Source organism: Electrona antarctica, assembly GCF_951216825.1.
Source record: "Electrona antarctica genome assembly, contig: scaffold_96, whole genome shotgun sequence".
NCBI classification, from domain to species: Eukaryota; Metazoa; Chordata; class Actinopteri; order Myctophiformes; family Myctophidae; genus Electrona; species Electrona antarctica.
In genome coordinates, this window is record NW_027637920.1 from 292,582 (window position 1) to 313,498 (window position 20,917).

General features: G+C 45.6%; 1 protein-coding gene across 1 annotated transcript in view; it reads right to left on the bottom strand.

Annotated features, from left to right (window-relative positions):
* Positions 1 to 8,224: 8,224 nt before the first annotated feature.
* The window catches only part of LOC306918561 (DNA-binding protein RFX7-like), a 57,967-nt gene continuing 45,274 nt past the window's right edge, over positions 8,225 to 20,917 (bottom strand). The window contains 3 exon segments of the mRNA XM_079531458.1: positions 8,225 to 8,740; positions 10,007 to 10,514; positions 11,933 to 12,171. Of these exon segments, the coding sequence (XP_079387584.1) occupies positions 8,318 to 8,740; positions 10,007 to 10,514; positions 11,933 to 12,171 (1,170 nt within the window). The 3' untranslated portion in view covers positions 8,225 to 8,317.

The window sequence follows — 20,917 nt, forward strand, 5'->3', positions numbered from 1 at the left end:
TGACAATTCACTTTTTTTTTATTATTTTTTTCTACTCGTCGTAAAAAATGTTTTTTTTTTGCTTTTTTCGTTTTTTTTGTGGGCGTCCGTCGTCGTTCATGTTTTTGTCCATAAAGTTTTGGCGAAGCCATTCGTGGTGTTTGTTGTCGGTAGAAATCTTAGTGCAATAAAACATGAAAACTCCACAAGTTGTTTTAGTTTTTTTTTCTCCAGTGTGTTGTAAGTCAGAGAGAGGGTCTGATAGAACCCTGGTTACTGTCAAGGACCCCCAGAGAGGGTCTGATAGAACCCTGGTTACTGTCAAGGACCCCCAGAGAGGGTCTGATAGAACCCTGGTTACTGTCAAGGACCCCCAGAGAGAGGGTCTGATAGAACCCTGGTTACTGTCAAGGACCCCCAGAGAGGGTCTGATAGAACCCTGGTTACTGTCAAGGACCCCCAGAGAGGGTCTGATAGAACCCTGGTTACTGTCAAGGACCCCCAGAGAGGGTCTGATAGAACCCTGGTTACTGTCAAGGACCCCCAGAGAGGGTCTGATAGAACCCTGGTTACTGTCAAGGACCCCCAAAATGACACCCATTAGCGCCGCGGACCCCCATTGGAAAATATACGCCAGGGACCCCCGTAAGAGAAGATCTTTACGGCTCTAGCAGTGATTCTCAACCATTTTCATTTCAAGGACCCCCAGTTTGACCTGAATTAGGCTACGGTTCCCTATATGTAATGGCATTCCTATCTCTGGGACCCCCAATTTATATTGTAAAATCAATGACCCAAAAGGGTCCACTTGGTTCCTATATAACTACCATTTGGCTGGGGACCCCCTGGAACTCCCTCACTGTGATAGAACAGTGTGTGCTGTCAATCAGAGACGTCAACAAGTCGCTCCTAAACCGCTGTGGTTCTCAAACGTTGGGATTTCAACGACCCGTTCGATGCCGAATCCGTCCCATATCATCATATCTAACACTGAACGAGTTTAGTACGAGATAATGCTTCCGTTTTGTACTTCTGACCCCGTGAGGGTCCATTCATGACCCTGTGTGGGTCCTCGGACCCACCGTTGAGAAGCACCGACAGGAAACCATGCTAATTGTTTCTCGCTCAAAAGCACAACGTCCCTTCATCATCATCATCAAAAAGAAACAGATTACCTCAGCAAGCGAGAGCACAAACGGACAGCATTACTTATTTTTTCTTAGGAAAAATGGAGAGCCAGTAATGTTTTTAAAACACACAACATATACAGTATTCTGTTTAAAGTCTTTTCTTTTAAATGACACACACTTAGCTAGATTTATGGCCATAATATTATAGTGTCAGGATACATGACCTTTCTATGGATCTATTCCTATTTACACGTTTTCTTTTAAAACATGACTTAATACAACATTGACAATAGCCAAAAAACTCAAGCAAGCATCCTACTGTACACCACATGCTAGCCTAGCTGGCTAGCAGTGGTGAATTCAACACATGGTAGCCTAGCTGCTAGCCTAGCAGTGGTGTATTCAACACATGGTAGCCTAGCTGCTAGGCTAGCTGGCTAGCAGTGGTGTATTCAACACATGGTAGCCTAGCTGCTAGGCTAGCTGGCTAGCAGTGGTGTATTCAACACATGGTAGCCTAGCTGCTAGGCTAGCTGGCTAGCAGTGGTGTATTCAACACATGGTAGCCTAGCTGGCTAGCAGTGGTGTATTCAACACATGGTAGCCTAGCTGGCTAGCAGTGGTGTATTCAACACATAGCCTAGCTGCTAGCCTAGCAGTGGTGTATTCAACACATGGTAGCCTAGCTGCTAGGCTAGCAGTGGTGAATTCAACACATGGTAGCCTAGCTGGCTAGCAGTGAATTCAACACATGGTAGCCTAGCTGGCTAGCAGTGAATTCAACACATGGTAGCCTAGCTGCCTAGCAGTGAATTCAACACATGGTAGCCTAGCTGGCTAGCAGTGAATTCAACACATGGTAGGTAGCCTAGCTGGCTAGCAGTGAATTCAACACATGGTAGCCTAGCTGGCTAGCAGTGATTTCAACACATGGTAGCCTAGCTGGCTAGCAGTGATTTCAACACATGGTAGCCTAGCTGGCTAGCAGTGGTGTATTCAACATGCTTTTCAAAAGGTCCAATCTTTGCCTAGAAAACAGTACTATAGGACAGCGTCGACCCTTTCACTAATTTACATACACTGTACAGAAGAGATCTTGGTTTTCCTCAAATGGAATAAAACTCTCTAGGTTTAACTTCTTCCTCGGTGGTTAGAATGGATATAATCTCTTTATGTTTGAACAGATCATCTTTAGCATGGAAAGACTCCAGAAACAGAATATAGAACTGAGAATGAAGCATGCAGGCTTCAGGCTAGAGGACTGCAGCGTCTCCATAGCATCCATGTCCTTCCAATCCAACCAGAGAACCATAGAATATGACAGCCGTCATCAAAGTATTATTATTATTATTATCCTCAATCTACAAACTGATAAAACGTTCAGGTACAGTGCCGACCCGTTGCCTACAACAATGCATCTAGAACACTGCAGAAAATAAACTAAATGAAAAACACGATAAGAAATAGTAGAGAAAGAAAGAACAGGTTCTCAGAGTTCACAGCTGCCTTTGATAGGGTCAAGCTCTACTATTATACAGTCTGTCTAAAGACGGCAGAAAGCCAAAGACTTTGGGGGGTTAAGGCAAGCAGATGTTGATTCCTTTCCACTGCGACCGCTGTCTTTACGTTGAACAGTAAAAGTAGGATTTTTAGGCTTTAAAAAAAACAAAAACAACTGAAACAACACTGTCGGACTGACAGGGTGTGATGATTACGTCATGAATTCAGCACCTGGTAGCCTCAGCCGCCACCCTTTAATGTTCCGATATGGCAGGGAAATGTAGACCGAATCTATGTATATGTAGTCCAACTCTATGTAAATGTAGTCCAAATCTATGTAGTCCAAATCTATGTATATGTAGTCCAACTCTATGGAAATGTAGTCCAACTCTATGGAAATGTAGTCCAAATATATGTATATGTAGTCCAACTCTATGGAAATGTAGTCCAAATCTATATAGTTCAAATCTATGTATATGTAGTCCAACTCTATGTAAATGTAGTCCAAATCTATGTAGTCCAACTCTATGGAAATGTAGTCCAACTCTATGGAAATGTAGTCCAAATATGTAGTCCAACTCTATGTAAATGTAGTCCAAATCTATGTAGTCCAAATCTATGTATATGTAGTCCAACTCTATGGAAATGTAGTCCAACTCTATGGAAATGTAGTCCAACTCTATGTAAATGTAGTCCAACTCTATGTATATGTAGTCCAACTCTATGTGAATGTAGTCCAAATTATATGTATATGTAGTCCAACTCTATGTAAATGTAGTCCAACTCTATGTAAATGTAGTCCAACTCTATGTAAATGTAGTCCAACTCTATGTATATGTAGTCCAACTCTATGTGAATGTAGTCCAAATATATGTATATGTAGTCCAACTCTATGTAAATGTAGTCCAACTCTATGTGAATGTAGTCCAAATATATGTATATGTAGTCCAACTCTATGTAAATGTAGTCCAACTCTATGTAAATGTAGTCCAAATCGATCTATATGTAGTCCAACTCTATGTAAATGTAGTCCAAATATATGTATATGTAGTCCAACTCTATGGAAATGTAGTCAAACTCTATGTAAATGTAGTCCAAATATATGTATATGTAGTCCAACTATATGTAAATGTATCCAACTCTATGTGCATGTACTGTTTTAGAACATATCTGAGGTTCAACAATCAACATCCATTTAAAAGATTATGACAAAATGTTACCTTTTTTGTTTTCAATAGCAAAACAAGCGTCAGGTCGATGAAGCATTAAATTAGTCGATTATAAAAATCTTCCAGTGGATTTGTTGATATACATTCAAAGAAAAACTGCTTGACGGTTAATTGGAGATGTAATTGATAGAATAACTCCTATAATATATTCAATTATAATAAAAGATCATAATATTTCCCATTTGGTTTGAACTGTACATGTTTTATACCTAATCCTTCCATCCAATCCAGAAACACAGAAATATGACGTTGTTGTTCAAATATAATCTCTTTTTTTTCTCTCGGTTGTTATTTAGACAATAATAGATAGATTTAGACGCTGCCGTCAAATACTGTTCTCATTCCAGACGTGGTGAAAAGGAGGAATTAACTAGAAGTTGAGTTTGTTAAAATGATGAACAATAATAATAATAATAATAATAATAAATGTTTAAAAAATATTTTAAATAAAAGTCAGTAGATTTTCTGGTTTTACACCTGACACTTCAAACAGTCCAGAACCAAGGAAGTAGAAAAGACTGATCGACGACACGCACACACACACCCACGCACACTGTCTCACACACACACACACACACACACACACACACACACACACACACACACACACACACACACACACACACACACACACACACACACACACACACACACACACACACAAGAAAACAAACATACAAAAACAAAAACCATGAAGAGAGAGTGGAAAATAAAATAAAAAAAGAACGATAAGTTATCCAGCATCTCCACAGTGGTGAGCTGGTCTTTAACCCGGTAGATATTTAAAAAACAGATGCCTCAATGGAGCGAGCTCATTGGCTGCTGCAGTTCAATGGAGCGACCCCATTGGCTGCTGCAGTTCAATGGAGCGACCCCATTGGCTGCTGCAGTTCAATGGAGCGACCTCATTGGCTGCTGCAGTTCAATGGAGCGACCTCATTGGCTGCTGCAGTTCAATGGAGCGACCCCATTGGCTGCTGTAGTTCAATGGAGCGACCTCATTGGCTGCTGCAGTTCAATGGAGCGACCCCATTGGCCGCTGCAGTTCAATGGAGCCATGCGTCTCCAACAAGTCAAGCAGAAGGCACGCTGCGTCGCTGCCACTCAAGTGACTACTGGCCAATCACAGCGTGTCTTTTTCCGGGACTCATCAATCCAATCCGACGGAGCTTTTTTGGCAGGAAACGTTCACATTGCCTCTGATTGGCCTATACCGAACGTCCCCTTCCGTTCTGATTGGCCTACCGAACGTTCCCTTCCGTTCTGATTGGCTTACCGAACGTCCCCTTCCGTTCTGATTGGCCTACCGAACGTCCCCTTCCGTTCTGATTGGCCTACCAAACGTCCCCTTCCGTTCTGATTGGCCTATACCGAACGTTCCCTTCCGTTAACAACGAAGCTTCTCGCTTCTATGTCTGTGGAGATACAGACGCCCCAGAGCCGAAGGAGGAGTCTACCTTTCTGTGTCTGTGGAGATACAGACGCCCCAGAGCCGAAGGAGGAGTCTCCCTTTCTATGTCTGTGGAGATACAGACGCCCCAGAGCCGAAGGAGGAGTCTCCCTTTCTATGTCTGTGGAGATACAGACGCCCCAGAGCCGAAGGAGGAGTCTACCTTTCTGTGTCTGTGGAGATACAGACAGCCCAGAGCCGAAGGAGGAGTCTCCCTTTCTATGTCTGTGGAGATACAGACGCCCCAGAGCCGAAGGAGGAGTCTCCCTTTCTATGTCTGTGGAGATACAGACGGCCCAGAGCCGAAGGAGGAGTCTACCTTTCTGTGTCTGTGGAGATACAGACGGCCCAGAGCCGAAGGAGGAGTCTACCTTTCTGTGTCTGTGGAGATACAGACGGCCCAGAGCCGAAGGAGGCGTCTACCTTTCTGTGTCTGTGGAGATACAGACGGCCCAGAGCCGAAGGAGGAGTCTACCTTTCTGTGTCTGTGGAGATACAGACGGCCCAGAGCCGAAGGAGGAGTCTACCTTTCTGTGTCTGTGGAGATACAGACAGCCCAGAGCCGAAGGAGGAGTCTCCCTTTCTATGTCTGTGGAGATACAGACGCCCCAGAGCCGAAGGAGGAGTCTCCCTTTCTGTGTCTGTGGAGATACAGACGCCCCAGAGCCGAAGGAGGAGTCTCCCTTTCTATGTCTGTGGAGATACAGACGCCCCAGAGCCGAAGGAGGAGTCTCCCTTTCTATGTCTGTGGAGATACAGACGGCCCAGAGCCGAAGGAGGAGTCTACCTTTCTGTGTCTGTGGAGATACAGACGCCCCAGAGCCGAAGGAGGAGTCTCCCTTTCTGTGTCTGTGGAGATACAGACGGCCCAGAGCCGAAGGAGGAGTCTCCCTTTCTGTGTCTGTGGAGATACAGACGCCCCAGAGCCGAAGGAGGAGTCTACCTTTCTGTGTCTGTGGAGATACAGACGCCCCAGAGCCGAAGGAGGAGTCTCCCTTTCTATGTCTGTGGAGATACAGACGCCCCAGAGCCGAAGGAGGAGTCTCCCTTTCTATGTCTGTGGAGATACAGACGGCCCAGAGCCGAAGGAGGAGTCTACCTTTCTGTGTCTGTGGAGATACAGACGCCCCAGAGCCGAAGGAGGAGTCTCCCTTTCTGTGTCTGTGGAGATACAGACGGCCCAGAGCCGAAGGAGGAGTCTCCCTTTCTGTGTCTGTGGAGATACAGACGCCCCAGAGCCGAAGGAGGAGTCTCCCTTTCTGTGTCTGTGGAGATACAGACGCCCCAGAGCCGAAGGAGGCGTCTCCCTTTCTATGTCTGTGGAGATACAGACGCCCCAGAGCCGAAGGAGGAGTCTCCCTTTCTGTGTCTGTGGAGATACAGACGGCCCAGAGCCGAAGGAGGAGTCTCCCTTTCTGTGTCTGTGGAGATACAGACGGCCCAGAGCCGAAGGAGGAGTCTACCTTTCTGTGTCTGTGGAGATACAGACGGCCCAGAGCCGAAGGAGGAGTCTCCCTTTCTATGTCTGTGGAGATACAGACGGCCCAGAGCCGAAGGAGGAGTCTACCTTTCTGTGTCTGTGGAGATACAGACGGCCCAGAGCCGAAGGAGGCGTCTACCTTTCTGTGTCTGTGGAGATACAGACGGCCCAGAGCCGAAGGAGGAGTCTACCTTTCTGTGTCTGTGGAGATACAGACGGCCCAGAGCCGAAGGAGGAGTCTCCCTTTCTGTGTCTGTGGAGATACAGACGGCCCAGAGCCGAAGGAGGCGTCTACCTTTCTGTGTCTTTGTTTTATCCCAGCATCTCCAACAGTGGTGGTGGGCTGGTCATTAACACTCTCATCGCCCCAGACGGAGGTCTCCGTCCTATTAAATAATTACGCCCGATGGAACATTACTGGTTTCATAACAGAGCACACCGCTCCGCAGCCTGGGATCGTATTGGGCAACATTCGATGTCATTTCCGGCTAGACCGTCATCCAAAGTGGTCCAGCTCCATTTTAATGGATGGGATTAGAAATCTTAAAACGTGAATAACTCTTAATCTAAATCAATGATTCCAATTCTAACCAAATATTGTGTTTTTGACGGACCATCGCGGTCCCGTCGCTTGTCACATTAGAAGTAATCATACCTCCGGTTGGTTGTCGATCCTCTCGGGGGTCTTTTGGCTACATGCTATGCTAACTAGCACAAACCAAGATGGAGTCTGTGTCACCTTGAAATGGGCTCTGAAGCTGCAAATCGCTGGGCGTACTGATTTAATGGTTCCACATGACGCGATAGGAGTGTTAATTAACCAGCATCTCCACGGTGGTGATTGGCCGGTCTATAATTAACCCAGCCTCTCCACGGTGGTGATTGGCCGGTCTGTAATTAACCCAGCCTCTCCACGGTGGTGATTGGCCGGTCTGTAATTAACCCAGCATCTCCACGGTGGTGATTGGCCGGTCTGTAATTAACCCAGCATCTCCACGGTGGTGATTGGCCGGTCTTTAATTAACCCAGCCTCTCCACGGTGGTGATTGGCCGGTCTATAATTAGCCCAGCATCTCCACGGTGGTGATTGGCCGGTCTATAATTAGCCCAGCCTCTCCACGGTGGTGATTGGCCGGTCTATAATTAGCCCAGCATCTCCACGGTGGTGATTGGCCGGTCTATAATTAGCCCAGCCTCTCCACGGTGGTGATTGGCCGGTCTATAATTAGCCCAGCCTCTCCACGGTGGTGATTGGCCGGTCTTTAATTAGCCCAGCATCTCCACGGTGGTGATTGGCCGGTCTATAATTAGCCCAGCCTCTCCACGGTGGTGATTGGCCGGTCTTTAATTAGCCCAGCATCTCCACGGTGGTGATTGGCCGGTCTATAATTAGCCCAGCCTCTCCACGGTGGTGATTGGCCGGTCTATAATTAGCCCAGCCTCTCCACGGTGGTGATTGGCCGGTCTTTAATTAGCCCAGCATCTCCACGGTGGTGATTGGCCGGTCTCTAACCCAGCATCTCCACGGTGGTGATTGGCCGGTCTGTAATTAACCCAGCATCTCTACGGTGGTGGGCTGGTCTTTGCTCTCCAGCCAATCGAAGCCAGAGGATCCTGTGTCGCTGCAGATCTGCTGGAACAGCGGGTCGTTCTTCAGCTCCTCCAGCGTGGCGTCCTCCTCACAGTAGGTCTCCTGCGTGGCCGCCGGGTCGAACAGCAGGTTGGCGTCCAGCGTGTTGAGGTCCGTGATGCTGCTGGACAGGTCAGAGGTCAGCCTGAAGTCGGAGGCCACGGCGGCGTGGAGCTCCGAGGCCACCTGGCCCACCAGCTGGGAGCTGGGGTTCAGACCGTCCTCTCCCAGGAGGTCCTTGACCGTGTTGTTGAAGTCCTCCGCCGCCTCCTCCTCCGCTGTGCTCTGCAGGAGGAGCTCCTGCTGCCGGTCTTGGCTGACCCCCCCGGACGAGAAGGTCACCTGGAACACAGAGGGGGCGGGGCTTAAGCAATACAGCCTGTCCCTGATTGGCCGTCTAAGAGCAACGTACCAAGTTTGGGGCCTAAAGCGTGCTGGGAACTGGAGTTATGGCTGTTTATAGCCCAGCCAATAAGAACACACTTTTAGACCGACAAGTTTGTGCCAGCGTGGATGATTACATTTATTTCTGGAACGCCTCTTGTCTTGATTGTTTAAACATGACGTCATGGGCCGCTATGCTCCATAACAGGCTTGATTAGCCCAAAGCTTATTGATACCGGGTACTCGATAAGCCCAAAGCTTATTGATACCGGGTACTCGATAAGCCCAAAGCTTATCGATACCGGGCACTCGATAAGCCCAAAGCTTAGCGATACCGGGCACTCGATAAGCCCAAAGCTTAGCGATACCGGGCACTCGATAAGCCCAAAGCTTATTGATACCGGGCACTCGATAAGCCCAAAGCTTAGCGATACCGGGCACTCGATAAGCCCAAAGCTTAGCGATACCGGGCACTCGATAAGCCCAAAGCTTAGCGATACCGGGCACTCGATAAGCCCAAAGCTTAGCGATACCGGGCACTCGATAAGCCCAAAGCTTATGTAGAAACACCTGTTACAGGTGTGTTCTGTAGAAGGTCACCTGTTAAAGGTGTGTTCTGTAGAAGGTCACCTGTTAAAGGTGTGTTCTGTAGAAGGTCACCTGTTAAAGGTGTGTTCTGTAGAAACACCTGCTACAGGTGTGTTCTGTAGAAACACCTGCTACAGGTGTGTTCTGTAGAAACACCTGTTACAGGTGTGTTCTGTAGAAGGTCACCTGTTAAAGGTGTGTTCTGTAGAAACACCTGTTACAGGTGTGTTCTGTAGAAACACCTGTTACAGGTGTGTTCTGTAGAAACACCTGCTACAGGTGTGTTCTGTAGAAACACCTGTTACAGGTGTGTTCTGTAGAAACACCTGCTACAGGTGTGTTCTGTAGAAACACCTGTTACAGGTGTGTTCTGTAGCTAATCTGCTACAGGTGTGTTCTGTAGAAACACCTGCTACAGGTGTGTTCTGTAGAAACACCTGCTACAGGTGTGTTCTGTAGAAACACCTGTTACAGGTGTGTTCTGTAGAAACACCTGCTACAGGTGTGTTCTGTAGAAACACCTGCTACAGGTGTGTTCTGTAGAAACACCTGTTACAGGTGTGTTCTGTAGAAACACCTGCTACAGGTGTGTTCTGTAGCTAATCTGCTACAGGTGTGTTCCGTGTAGAAGCTCACCCGCTCTGTGCTGGCATCGCTGCCCAGGTATCCATGCTGTTGGAGCTCATAGGTGTTCACAGGACTGGAGGTCTGCATCTGGCCCTGCTGGGGGGTCCCTGGGCCCTGGTGGGGGGTCCCTGGGCCCTGCTGGGGGGTCCCCGAGGTGTGTCCGCTGGTCTCCAGGATGTGCGTGAGGTTCATGCGTGCCGTGTAGTTGGAGGGCAGGTTGTTGACGCCCAGGCCTCGCACCGCCCCGTCCCCCTCCGCCTCCATCTTGCTCAGCAGAACGTTGGTGATCTTGGCGGCGTTGTGGCTCTGCTGCCCCCCCGCCGGCCCTCCCCCCGGGGGGAGGGACATCTCGCTCTGCATCATCACGTTGAGAGGCACCGATTGGCTGCGCTGGGCCATGCTGCTGCTCAAAGGACCCGCCCCCTGCCCCTGGGCTCCGCCTCCTCCTCCTCCTCCCGACAGGATGCTGAGCACCTCGGACGACAGCGTGGCGGGCGAGTTGAAGGGCGACGCCCCCCTGTGGAGGTGGAGGTAGTTTATAAAGGTCAAGGTCAAGTTAATTCACATGTCCCAAGCTGGGCACTTTTACAGCAGATAATAAAAGCTCTCAAAGACATTACAAACAGTAGAACATACACAACAACAACAGACATACATAAACATTATCACAAGATACAGATTGTTAAATTAAATATAAAGTGCAAATAGAGTGTAACTACATCTACCTCGTCCTGCTTCCCTTGTTGACGGATCGGATGGAGGTAGGTGTGAATGAGATGTTGTACCTGTTGGTTTTAGTAACAGGGGTCTTTAACCATTGGCCGGATGGAGGTAGGTATGAATGAGATGTTGTACCTGTTGGTTTTAGTAACAGGGGTCTTTAACCATTGGCCGGATGGAGGTAGGTATGAATGAGATGTTGTACCTGTTGGTTTTAGTAACAGGGGTCTTTAACCATTGGCCGGATGGCAGGAATTCATATTCCCGGTATAGGGGTATAGGGTGAGAGCTGTCTGCTCTAATACATGATGCTTTCTTTAGCACCTGCTCATCATATAAGTGACTCAGACAGCTGAACTTTGCCCCCACAATTTTGCTAGGGGGGGTCTTTACCTCATTACGGTTCAGTGGGTCTGGTGTCTGGGGAGGTCTTTACCTCATTAAGGGTCTGGTGTCTGGGGGGTCTTTACCTCATTACTGTGCAGTGGGTCTGGTGTCTGGGGGGGTATTTACCTCATTACGGTTCAGTGGGTCTGGAGGGTCTTTACCTCATTAAGGGTCTGGCATCTGGGGGGTCTTTACCTCATTACTGTGCAGTGGGTCTGGTGTCTGGGGGTCTTTACCTCATTACGGTGCAGTGGGTCTGGTGTCTGGGGGGTCTTTACCTCATTAAGGGTCTGGGGGGGTCTTTACCTCATTACGGTGCAGTGGGTCTGGTGGCTGGGGGGTCTTTACCTCATTAAGGGTATGGGGGGTCTTTACCTCATTACGGTGCAGTGGGTCTGGTGTCTGGGGGTCTTTACCTCATTACGGTGCAGTGGGTCTGGGGGGTCTTTACCTCATTACGGTGCAGTGGGTCTGGTGTCTGGGGGTCTTTACCTCATTACGGTGCAGTGGGTCCGGTATCTGGGGGGTCTTTACCTCATTACGGTGCAGTGGGTTTGGTGTCTGCGGGGTCTTTACCTCATTACGGTGCCGTGGGTCTGGTGTCTGGGGGGTCTTTACCTCATTACGGTGCCGTGGGTCTGGTGTCTGGGGGGTCTTTACCTCATTACGGTGCAGTGGGTCTGGTGTCTGGGGGGTCTTTACCTCATTACGGTGCAGTGGGTCTGGTGTCTGCGGGGTCTTTACCTCATTACGGTGCAGTGGGTCTGGTGTCTGCGGGGTCTTTACCTCATTACGGTGCCGTGGGTCTGGTGTCTGGGGGGTCTTTACCTCATTACGGTGCAGTGGGTCTGGGGGCTGGAGGTCGTCTGGCGCACCACGGCAGGGCTCACGCTGCGACATCGGAAGGTGACCGAGGGGGAGGGGCCAGAGGGGGAGGGGCCGGCCTTGTTGTCCAGCGGCGCCGGCACGGCGAAGCTCTCCTGTTTGGTGGGCGTGGCCTGTTGTTGTTGATTCACCGGAGAGATGGGCGTCAGGAGGCCGAAGTGACCGTCCTGTCTGGACTGACCCTGAGAACCACATCACAGCTTACATTATTAATATTACTGTCTGGACTGACCCTGAGAACCACATCACAGCTTACATTATTAATATTACTGTCTGGACTGACCCTGAGAACCACATCACAGCTTACATTATTAATATTACTGTCTGGACTGACCCTGAGAACCACATCACAGCTTACATTATTAATATTACTGTCTGGACTGACCCTGAGAACCACATCACAGCTTACATTATTAATATTACTGTCTGGACTGACCCTGAGAACCACATCACAGCTTACATTATTATTATTACTGTCTGGACTGACCCTGAGAACCACATCACAGCTTACATTATTAATATTACTGTCTGGACTGACCCTGAGAACCACATCACAGCTTACATTATTAATATTACTGTCTGGACTGACCCTGAGAACCACATCACAGCTTACATTATTAATATTACTGTCTGGACTGACCCTGAGAACCACATCACAGCTTACATTATTAATATTACTGTCTGGACTGACCCTGAGAACCACATCACAGCTTACATTATTAATATTACTGTCTGGACTGACCCTGAGAACCACATCATCACAGCTTACATTATTAATATTACTGTCTGGACTGACCCTGAGAACCACATCACAGCTTACATTATTAATATTACTGTCTGGACTGACCCTGAGAACCACATCACAGCTTACATTATTAATATTACTGTCTGGACTGACCCTGAGAACCACATCACAGCTTACATTATTAATATTACTGTCTGGACTGACCCTGAGAACCACATCACAGCTTACATTATTAATATTACTGTCTGGACTGACCCTGAGAACCACATCACAGCTTACATTATTAATATTACTGTCTGGACTGACCCTGAGAACCACATCACAGCTTACATTATTAATATTACTGTCTGGACTGACCCTGAGAACCACATCACAGCTTACATTATTAATATTACTGTCTGGACTGACCCTGAGAACCACATCACAGCTTACATTATTAATATTACTGTCTGGACTGACCCTGAGAACCACATCACAGCTTACATTATTATTATTACTGTCTGGACTGACCCTGAGAACCACATCACAGCTTACATTATTAATATTACTGTCTGGACTGACCCTGAGAACCACATCACAGCTTACATTATTAATATTACTGTCTGGACTGACCCTGAGAACCACATCACAGCTTACATTATTAATATTACTGTCTGGACTGACCCTGAGAACCACATCACAGCTTACATTATTAATATTACTGTCTGGACTGACCCTGAGAACCACATCACAGCTTACATTATTAATATTACTGTCTGGACTGACCCTGAGAACCACATCATCACAGCTTACATTATTAATATTACTGTCTGGACTGACCCTGAGAACCACATCACAGCTTACATTATTAATATTACTGTCTGGACTGACCCTGAGAACCACATCACAGCTTACATTATTAATATTACTGTCTGGACTGACCCTGAGAACCACATCACAGCTTACATTATTAATATTACTGTCTGGACTGACCCTGAGAACCACATCACAGCTTACATTATTAATATTACTGTCTGGACTGACCCTGAGAACCACATCACAGCTTACATTATTAATATTACTGTCTGGACTGACCCTGAGAACCACATCACAGCTTACATTATTAATATTACTGTCTGGACTGACCCTGAGAACCACATCACAGCTTACATTATTAATATTACTGTCTGGACTGACCCTGAGAACCACATCACAGCTTACATTATTAATATTACTGTCTGGACTGACCCTGAGAACCACATCACAGCTTACATTATTAATATTACTGTCTGGACTGACCCTGAGAACCACATCACAGCTTACATTATTAATATTACTGTCTGGACTGACCCTGAGAACCACATCACAGCTTACATTATTAATATTACTGTCTGGACTGACCCTGAGAACCACATCACAGCTTACATTATTAATATTACTGTCTGGACTGACCCTGAGAACCACATCACAGCTTACATTATTAATATTACTGTCTGGACTGACCCTGAGAACCACATCACAGCTTACATTATTAATATTACTGTCTGGACTGACCCTGAGAACCACATCACAGCTTACATTATTAATATTACTGTCTGGACTGACCCTGAGAACCACATCACAGCTTACATTATTAATATTACTGTCTGGACTGACCCTGAGAACCACATCACAGCTTACATTATTAATATTACTGTCTGGACTGACCCTGAGAACCACATCACAGCTTACATTATTAATATTACTGTCTGGACTGACCCTGAGAACCACATCACAGCTTACATTATTAATATTACTGTCTGGACTGACCCTGAGAACCACATCACAGCTTACATTATTAATATTACTGTCTGGACTGACCCTGAGAACCACATCACAGCTTACATTATTAATATTACTGTCTGGACTGACCCTGAGAACCACATCACAGCTTACATTATTAATATTACTGTCTGGACTGACCCTGAGAACCACATCACAGCTTACATTATTAATATTACTGTCTGGACTGACCCTGAGAACCACATCACAGCTTACATTATTAATATTACTGTCTGGACTGACCCTGAGAACCACATCACAGCTTACATTATTAATATTACTGTCTGGACTGACCCTGAGAACCACATCACAGCTTACATTATTAATATTACTGTCTGGACTGACCCTGAGAACCACATCACAGCTTACATTATTAATATTACTGTCTGGACTGACCCTGAGAACCACATCACAGCTTACATTATTAATATTACTGTCTGGACTGACCCTGAGAACCACATCACAGCTTACATTATTAATATTACTGTCTGGACTGACCCTGAGAACCACATCACAGCTTACATTATTAATATTACTGTCTGGACTGACCCTGAGAACCACATCACAGCTTACATTATTAATATTACTGTCTGGACTGACCCTGAGAACCACATCACAGCTTACATTATTAATATTACTGTCTGGACTGACCCTGAGAACCACATCACAGCTTACATTATTAATATTACTGTCTGGACTGACCCTGAGAACCACATCACAGCTTACATTATTAATATTACTGTCTGGACTGACCCTGAGAACCACATCACAGCTTACATTATTAATATTACTGTCTGGACTGACCCTGAGAACCACATCACAGCTTACATTATTAATATTACTGTCTGGACTGACCCTGAGAACCACATCACAGCTTACATTATTAATATTACTGTCTGGACTGACCCTGAGAACCACATCACAGCTTACATTATTAATATTACTGTCTGGACTGACCCTGAGAACCACATCACAGCTTACATTATTAATATTACTGTCTGGACTGACCCTGAGAACCACATCACAGCTTACATTATTAATATTACTGTCTGGACTGACCCTGAGAACCACATCACAGCTTACATTATTAATATTACTGTCTGGACTGACCCTGAGAACCACATCACAGCTTACATTATTAATATTACTGTCTGGACTGACCCTGAGAACCACATCACAGCTTACATTATTAATATTACTGTCTGGACTGACCCTGAGAACCACATCACAGCTTACATTATTAATATTACTGTCTGGACTGACCCTGAGAACCACATCACAGCTTACATTATTAATATTACTGTCTGGACTGACCCTGAGAACCACATCACAGCTTACATTATTAATATTACTGTCTGGACTGACCCTGAGAACCACATCACAGCTTACATTATTAATATTACTGTCTGGACTGACCCTGAGAACCACATCACAGCTTACATTATTAATATTACTGTCTGGACTGACCCTGAGAACCACATCACAGCTTACATTATTAATATTACTGTCTGGACTGACCCTGAGAACCACATCACAGCTTACATTATTAATATTACTGTCTGGACTGACCCTGAGAACCACATCACAGCTTACATTATTAATATTACTGTCTGGACTGACCCTGAGAACCACATCACAGCTTACATTATTAATATTACTGTCTGGACTGACCCTGAGAACCACATCACAGCTTACATTATTAATATTACTGTCTGGACTGACCCTGAGAACCACATCACAGCTTACATTATTAATATTACTGTCTGGACTGACCCTGAGAACCACATCACAGCTTACATTATTAATATTACTGTCTGGACTGACCCTGAGAACCACATCACAGCTTACATTATTAATATTACTGTCTGGACTGACCCTGAGAACCACATCACAGCTTACATTATTAATATTACTGTCTGGACTGACCCTGAGAACCACATCACAGCTTACATTATTAATATTACTGTCTGGACTGACCCTGAGAACCACATCACAGCTTACATTATTAATATTACTGTCTGGACTGACCCTGAGAACCACATCACAGCTTACATTATTAATATTACTGTCTGGACTGACCCTGAGAACCACATCACAGCTTACATTATTAATATTACTGTCTGGACTGACCCTGAGAACCACATCACAGCTTACATTATTAATATTACTGTCTGGACTGACCCTGAGAACCACATCACAGCTTACATTATTAATATTACTGTCTGGACTGACCCTGAGAACCACATCACAGCTTACATTATTAATATTACTGTCTGGACTGACCCTGAGAACCACATCACAGCTTACATTATTAATATTACTGTCTGGACTGACCCTGAGAACCACATCACAGCTTACATTATTAATATTACTGTCTGGACTGACCCTGAGAACCACATCACAGCTTACATTATTAATATTACTGTCTGGACTGACCCTGAGAACCACATCACAGCTTACATTATTAATATTACTGTCTGGACTGACCCTGAGAACCACATCACAGCTTACATTATTAATATTACTGTCTGGACTGACCCTGAGAACCACATCACAGCTTACATTATTAATATTACTGTCTGGACTGACCCTGAGAACCACATCACAGCTTACATTATTAATATTACTGTCTGGACTGACCCTGAGAACCACATCACAGCTTACATTATTAATATTACTGTCTGGACTGACCCTGAGAACCACATCACAGCTTACATTATTAATATTACTGTCTGGACTGACCCTGAGAACCACATCACAGCTTACATTATTAATATTACTGTCTGGACTGACCCTGAGAACCACATCACAGCTTACATTATTAATATTACTGGCGCAAAGCCGAGACAGCAAGTAAAGTAAATGTTTGTCCGTTGCTCCGATGCGTATGCCGTGGCTGCATGATTCTGAGAGTGACGTAATGAAGATATGTACCAATGCCAGGGTATAACTGGCTCTCGATGGTGACGTAATGAAGATATGTGCCAATGCCAGGGTATAACTGGCTCTCGATGGTGACGTAATGAAGATATGTACCAATGCCAGGGTATAACTGGCTCTCGATGGTGACGTAATGAAGATATGTACCAATGCCAGGGTATAACTGGCTCTCGATGGTGACGTAATGAAGATATGTACCAATGCCAGGGTATAACTGGCTCTCGATGGTGACGTAATGAAGATATGTACCAATGCCAGGGTATAACTGGCTCTCGATGGTGACGTAATGAAGATATGTACCAATGCCAGGGTATAACTGGCTCTCGATGGTGACGTAATGAAGATATGTACCAATGCCAGGGTATAACTGGCTCTCGATGGTGACGTAATGAAGATATGTGCCAATGCCAGGGTATAACTGGCTCTCGATGGTGACGTAATGAAGATATGTACCAATGCCAGGGTATAACTGGCTCTCGATGGTGACGTAATGAAGATATGTACCAATGCCAGGGTATAACGGGCTCTCGATGGTGACGTAATGAAGAAGATATGTGCCAATGCCAGGGTATAACTGGCTCTCGATGGTGACGTAATGAAGATATGTACCAATGCCAGGGTATAACTGGCTCTCGATGGTGACGTAATGAAGATATGTACCAATGCCAGGGTATAACTGGCTCTCGATGGTGACGTAATGAAGATATGTACCAATGCCAGGGTATAACTGGCTCTCGATGGTGACGTAATGAAGATATGTACCAATGCCAGGGTATAACTGGCTCTCGATGGTGACGTAATGAAGATATGTGCCAATGCCAGGGTATAACTGGCTCTCGATGGTGACGTAATGAAGATATGTACCAATGCCAGGGTATAACTGGCTCTCGATGGTGACGTAATGAAGATATGTACCAATGCCAGGGTATAACTGGCTCTCGATGGTGACGTAATGAAGATATGTACCAATGCCAGGGTATAACTGGCTCTCGATGGTGACGTAATGAAGATATGTACCAATGCCAGGGTATAACTGGCTCTCGATGGTGACGTAATGAAGATATGTACCAATGCCAGGGTATAACTGGCTCTCGATGGTGACGTAATGAAGATATGTACCAATGCCAGGGTATAACTGGCTCTCGATGGTGACGTAATGAAGATATGTGCCAATGCCAGGGTATAACTGGCTCTCGATGGTGACGTAATGAAGATATGTACCAATGCCAGGGTATAACTGGCTCTCGATGGTGACGTAATGAAGATATGTACCAATGCCAGGGTATAACGGGCTCTCGATGGTGACGTAATGAAGAAGATATGTGCCAATGCCAGGGTATAACTGGCTCTCGATGGTGACGTAATGAAGATATGTACCAATGCCAGGGTATAACTGGCTCTCGATGGTGACGTAATGAAGATATGTACCAATGCCAGGGTATAACTGGCTCTCGATGGTGACGTAATGAAGATATGTACCAATGCCAGGGTATAACTGGCTCTCGATGGTGACGTAATGAAGATATGTACCAATGCCAGGGTATAACTGGCTCTCGATGGTGACGTAATGAAGATATGTACCAATGCCAGGGTATAACTGGCTCTCGATGGTGACGTAATGAAGATATGTACCAATGCCAGGGTATAACTGGCTCTCGATGGTGACGTAATGAAGATATGTACCAATGCCAGGGTATAACTGGCTCTCGATGGTGACGTAATGAAGATATGTGCCAATGCCAGGGTATAACTGGCTCTCGATGGTGACGTAATGAAGATATGTACCAATGCCAGGGTATAACTGGCTCTCGATGGTGACGTAATGAAGATATGTACCAATGCCAGGGTATAACTGGCTCTCGATGGTGACGTAATGAAGATATGTGCCAATGCCAGGGTATAACTGGCTCTCGATGGTGACGTAATGAAGATATGTACCAATGCCAGGGTATAACTGGCTCTCGATGGTGACGTAATGAAGATATGTACCAATGCCAGGGTATAACTGGCTCTCGATGGTGACGTAATGAAGATATGTACCAATGCCAGGGTATAACTGGCTCTCGATGGTGACGTAATGAAGATATGTACCAATGCCAGGGTATAACTGGCTCTCGATGGTGACGTAATGAAGATATGTACCAATGCCAGGGTATAACTGGCTCTCGATGGTGACGTAATGAAGATATGTACCAATGCCAGGGTATAACTGGCTCTCGATGGTGACGTAATGAAGATATGTACCAATGCCAGGGTATAACTGGCTCTCGATGGTGACGTAATGAAGATATGTACCAATGCCAGGGTATAACTGGCTCTCGATGGTGACGTAATGAAGATATGTACCAATGCCAGGGTATAACTGGCTCTCGATGGTGACGTAATGAAGATATGTACCAATGCCAGGGTATAACTGGCTCTCGATGGTGACGTAATGAAGATATGTACCAATGCCAGGGTATAACTGGCTCTCGATGGTGACGTAATAAAGGTAGGTTTCAGATGACAATGCCTCTATGTATACATAGAGGCATTACCTTTAATCCACCCGACACTGAAAATATCTTTATTACGTCACCATCGAAAGCCAGTTATACCCTGGCATTGGTACATATCTTCATTACGTCACTCTCAGAATCATGCAGCCACGGCATACGCATAGAACAACCCAAGTAACCACAGTATACTAGGCATGTAACGATTCACTCAACTCACGATACGATTCGTATCACGATATGAGGCTCACAATTTTTTTCACGGTATTAAAAAATATATATATTTTAAAGAGAAATTACTGTTTTTTTAATTTTATATAATTTATCTTCCCCCCTGAGATTTTTTATTTAACTACATTGCAAAAGAAGTAGCATTACTTTTGAAAGTGCAGAAACATAATTGCCTTCCTTGATGAGTATCAACGACCATCGTCACCTGGGAAAAGTCACAGACAAACACAGCTCCCCTCTACAGTGCTCTACTACTGAAAGTGACTATCATTTCTCTCCAAAAGCATAAAGGCCATTTATGGCCTACTTGTGTGCAACGCGCAGTTCGCAGCGCGCAGTTCACGCGCAGAGTGCAGTTCTACTTATTATTATTATCATCATTACCCTTATCATTATTATCATTAGTATCATTGTTATTATTAAAGGACCCATGGTACAGGGCCATGCCAAACGGTGAGGCTGCAAAGCCCACAACCATTGGCCCAAGGGTGGCGCTATAGCACTCAATTGAAAATGCAAACTTTGAAAGGCGCATAGCTCCTTACTTTTGACCTCTGACCTCTAGATAACCCGCCATTTTGAATTATATGCAAATCAATTAAAATGCATCTCCTCCCAGGATCTTTGATCAAAATGCACGAAAGGTTCTACAGTATAGTACAAATGAATGTTTTATGAGCCAATGAAAATTGCCGTTTTGTGAAAATTCTTATTTTG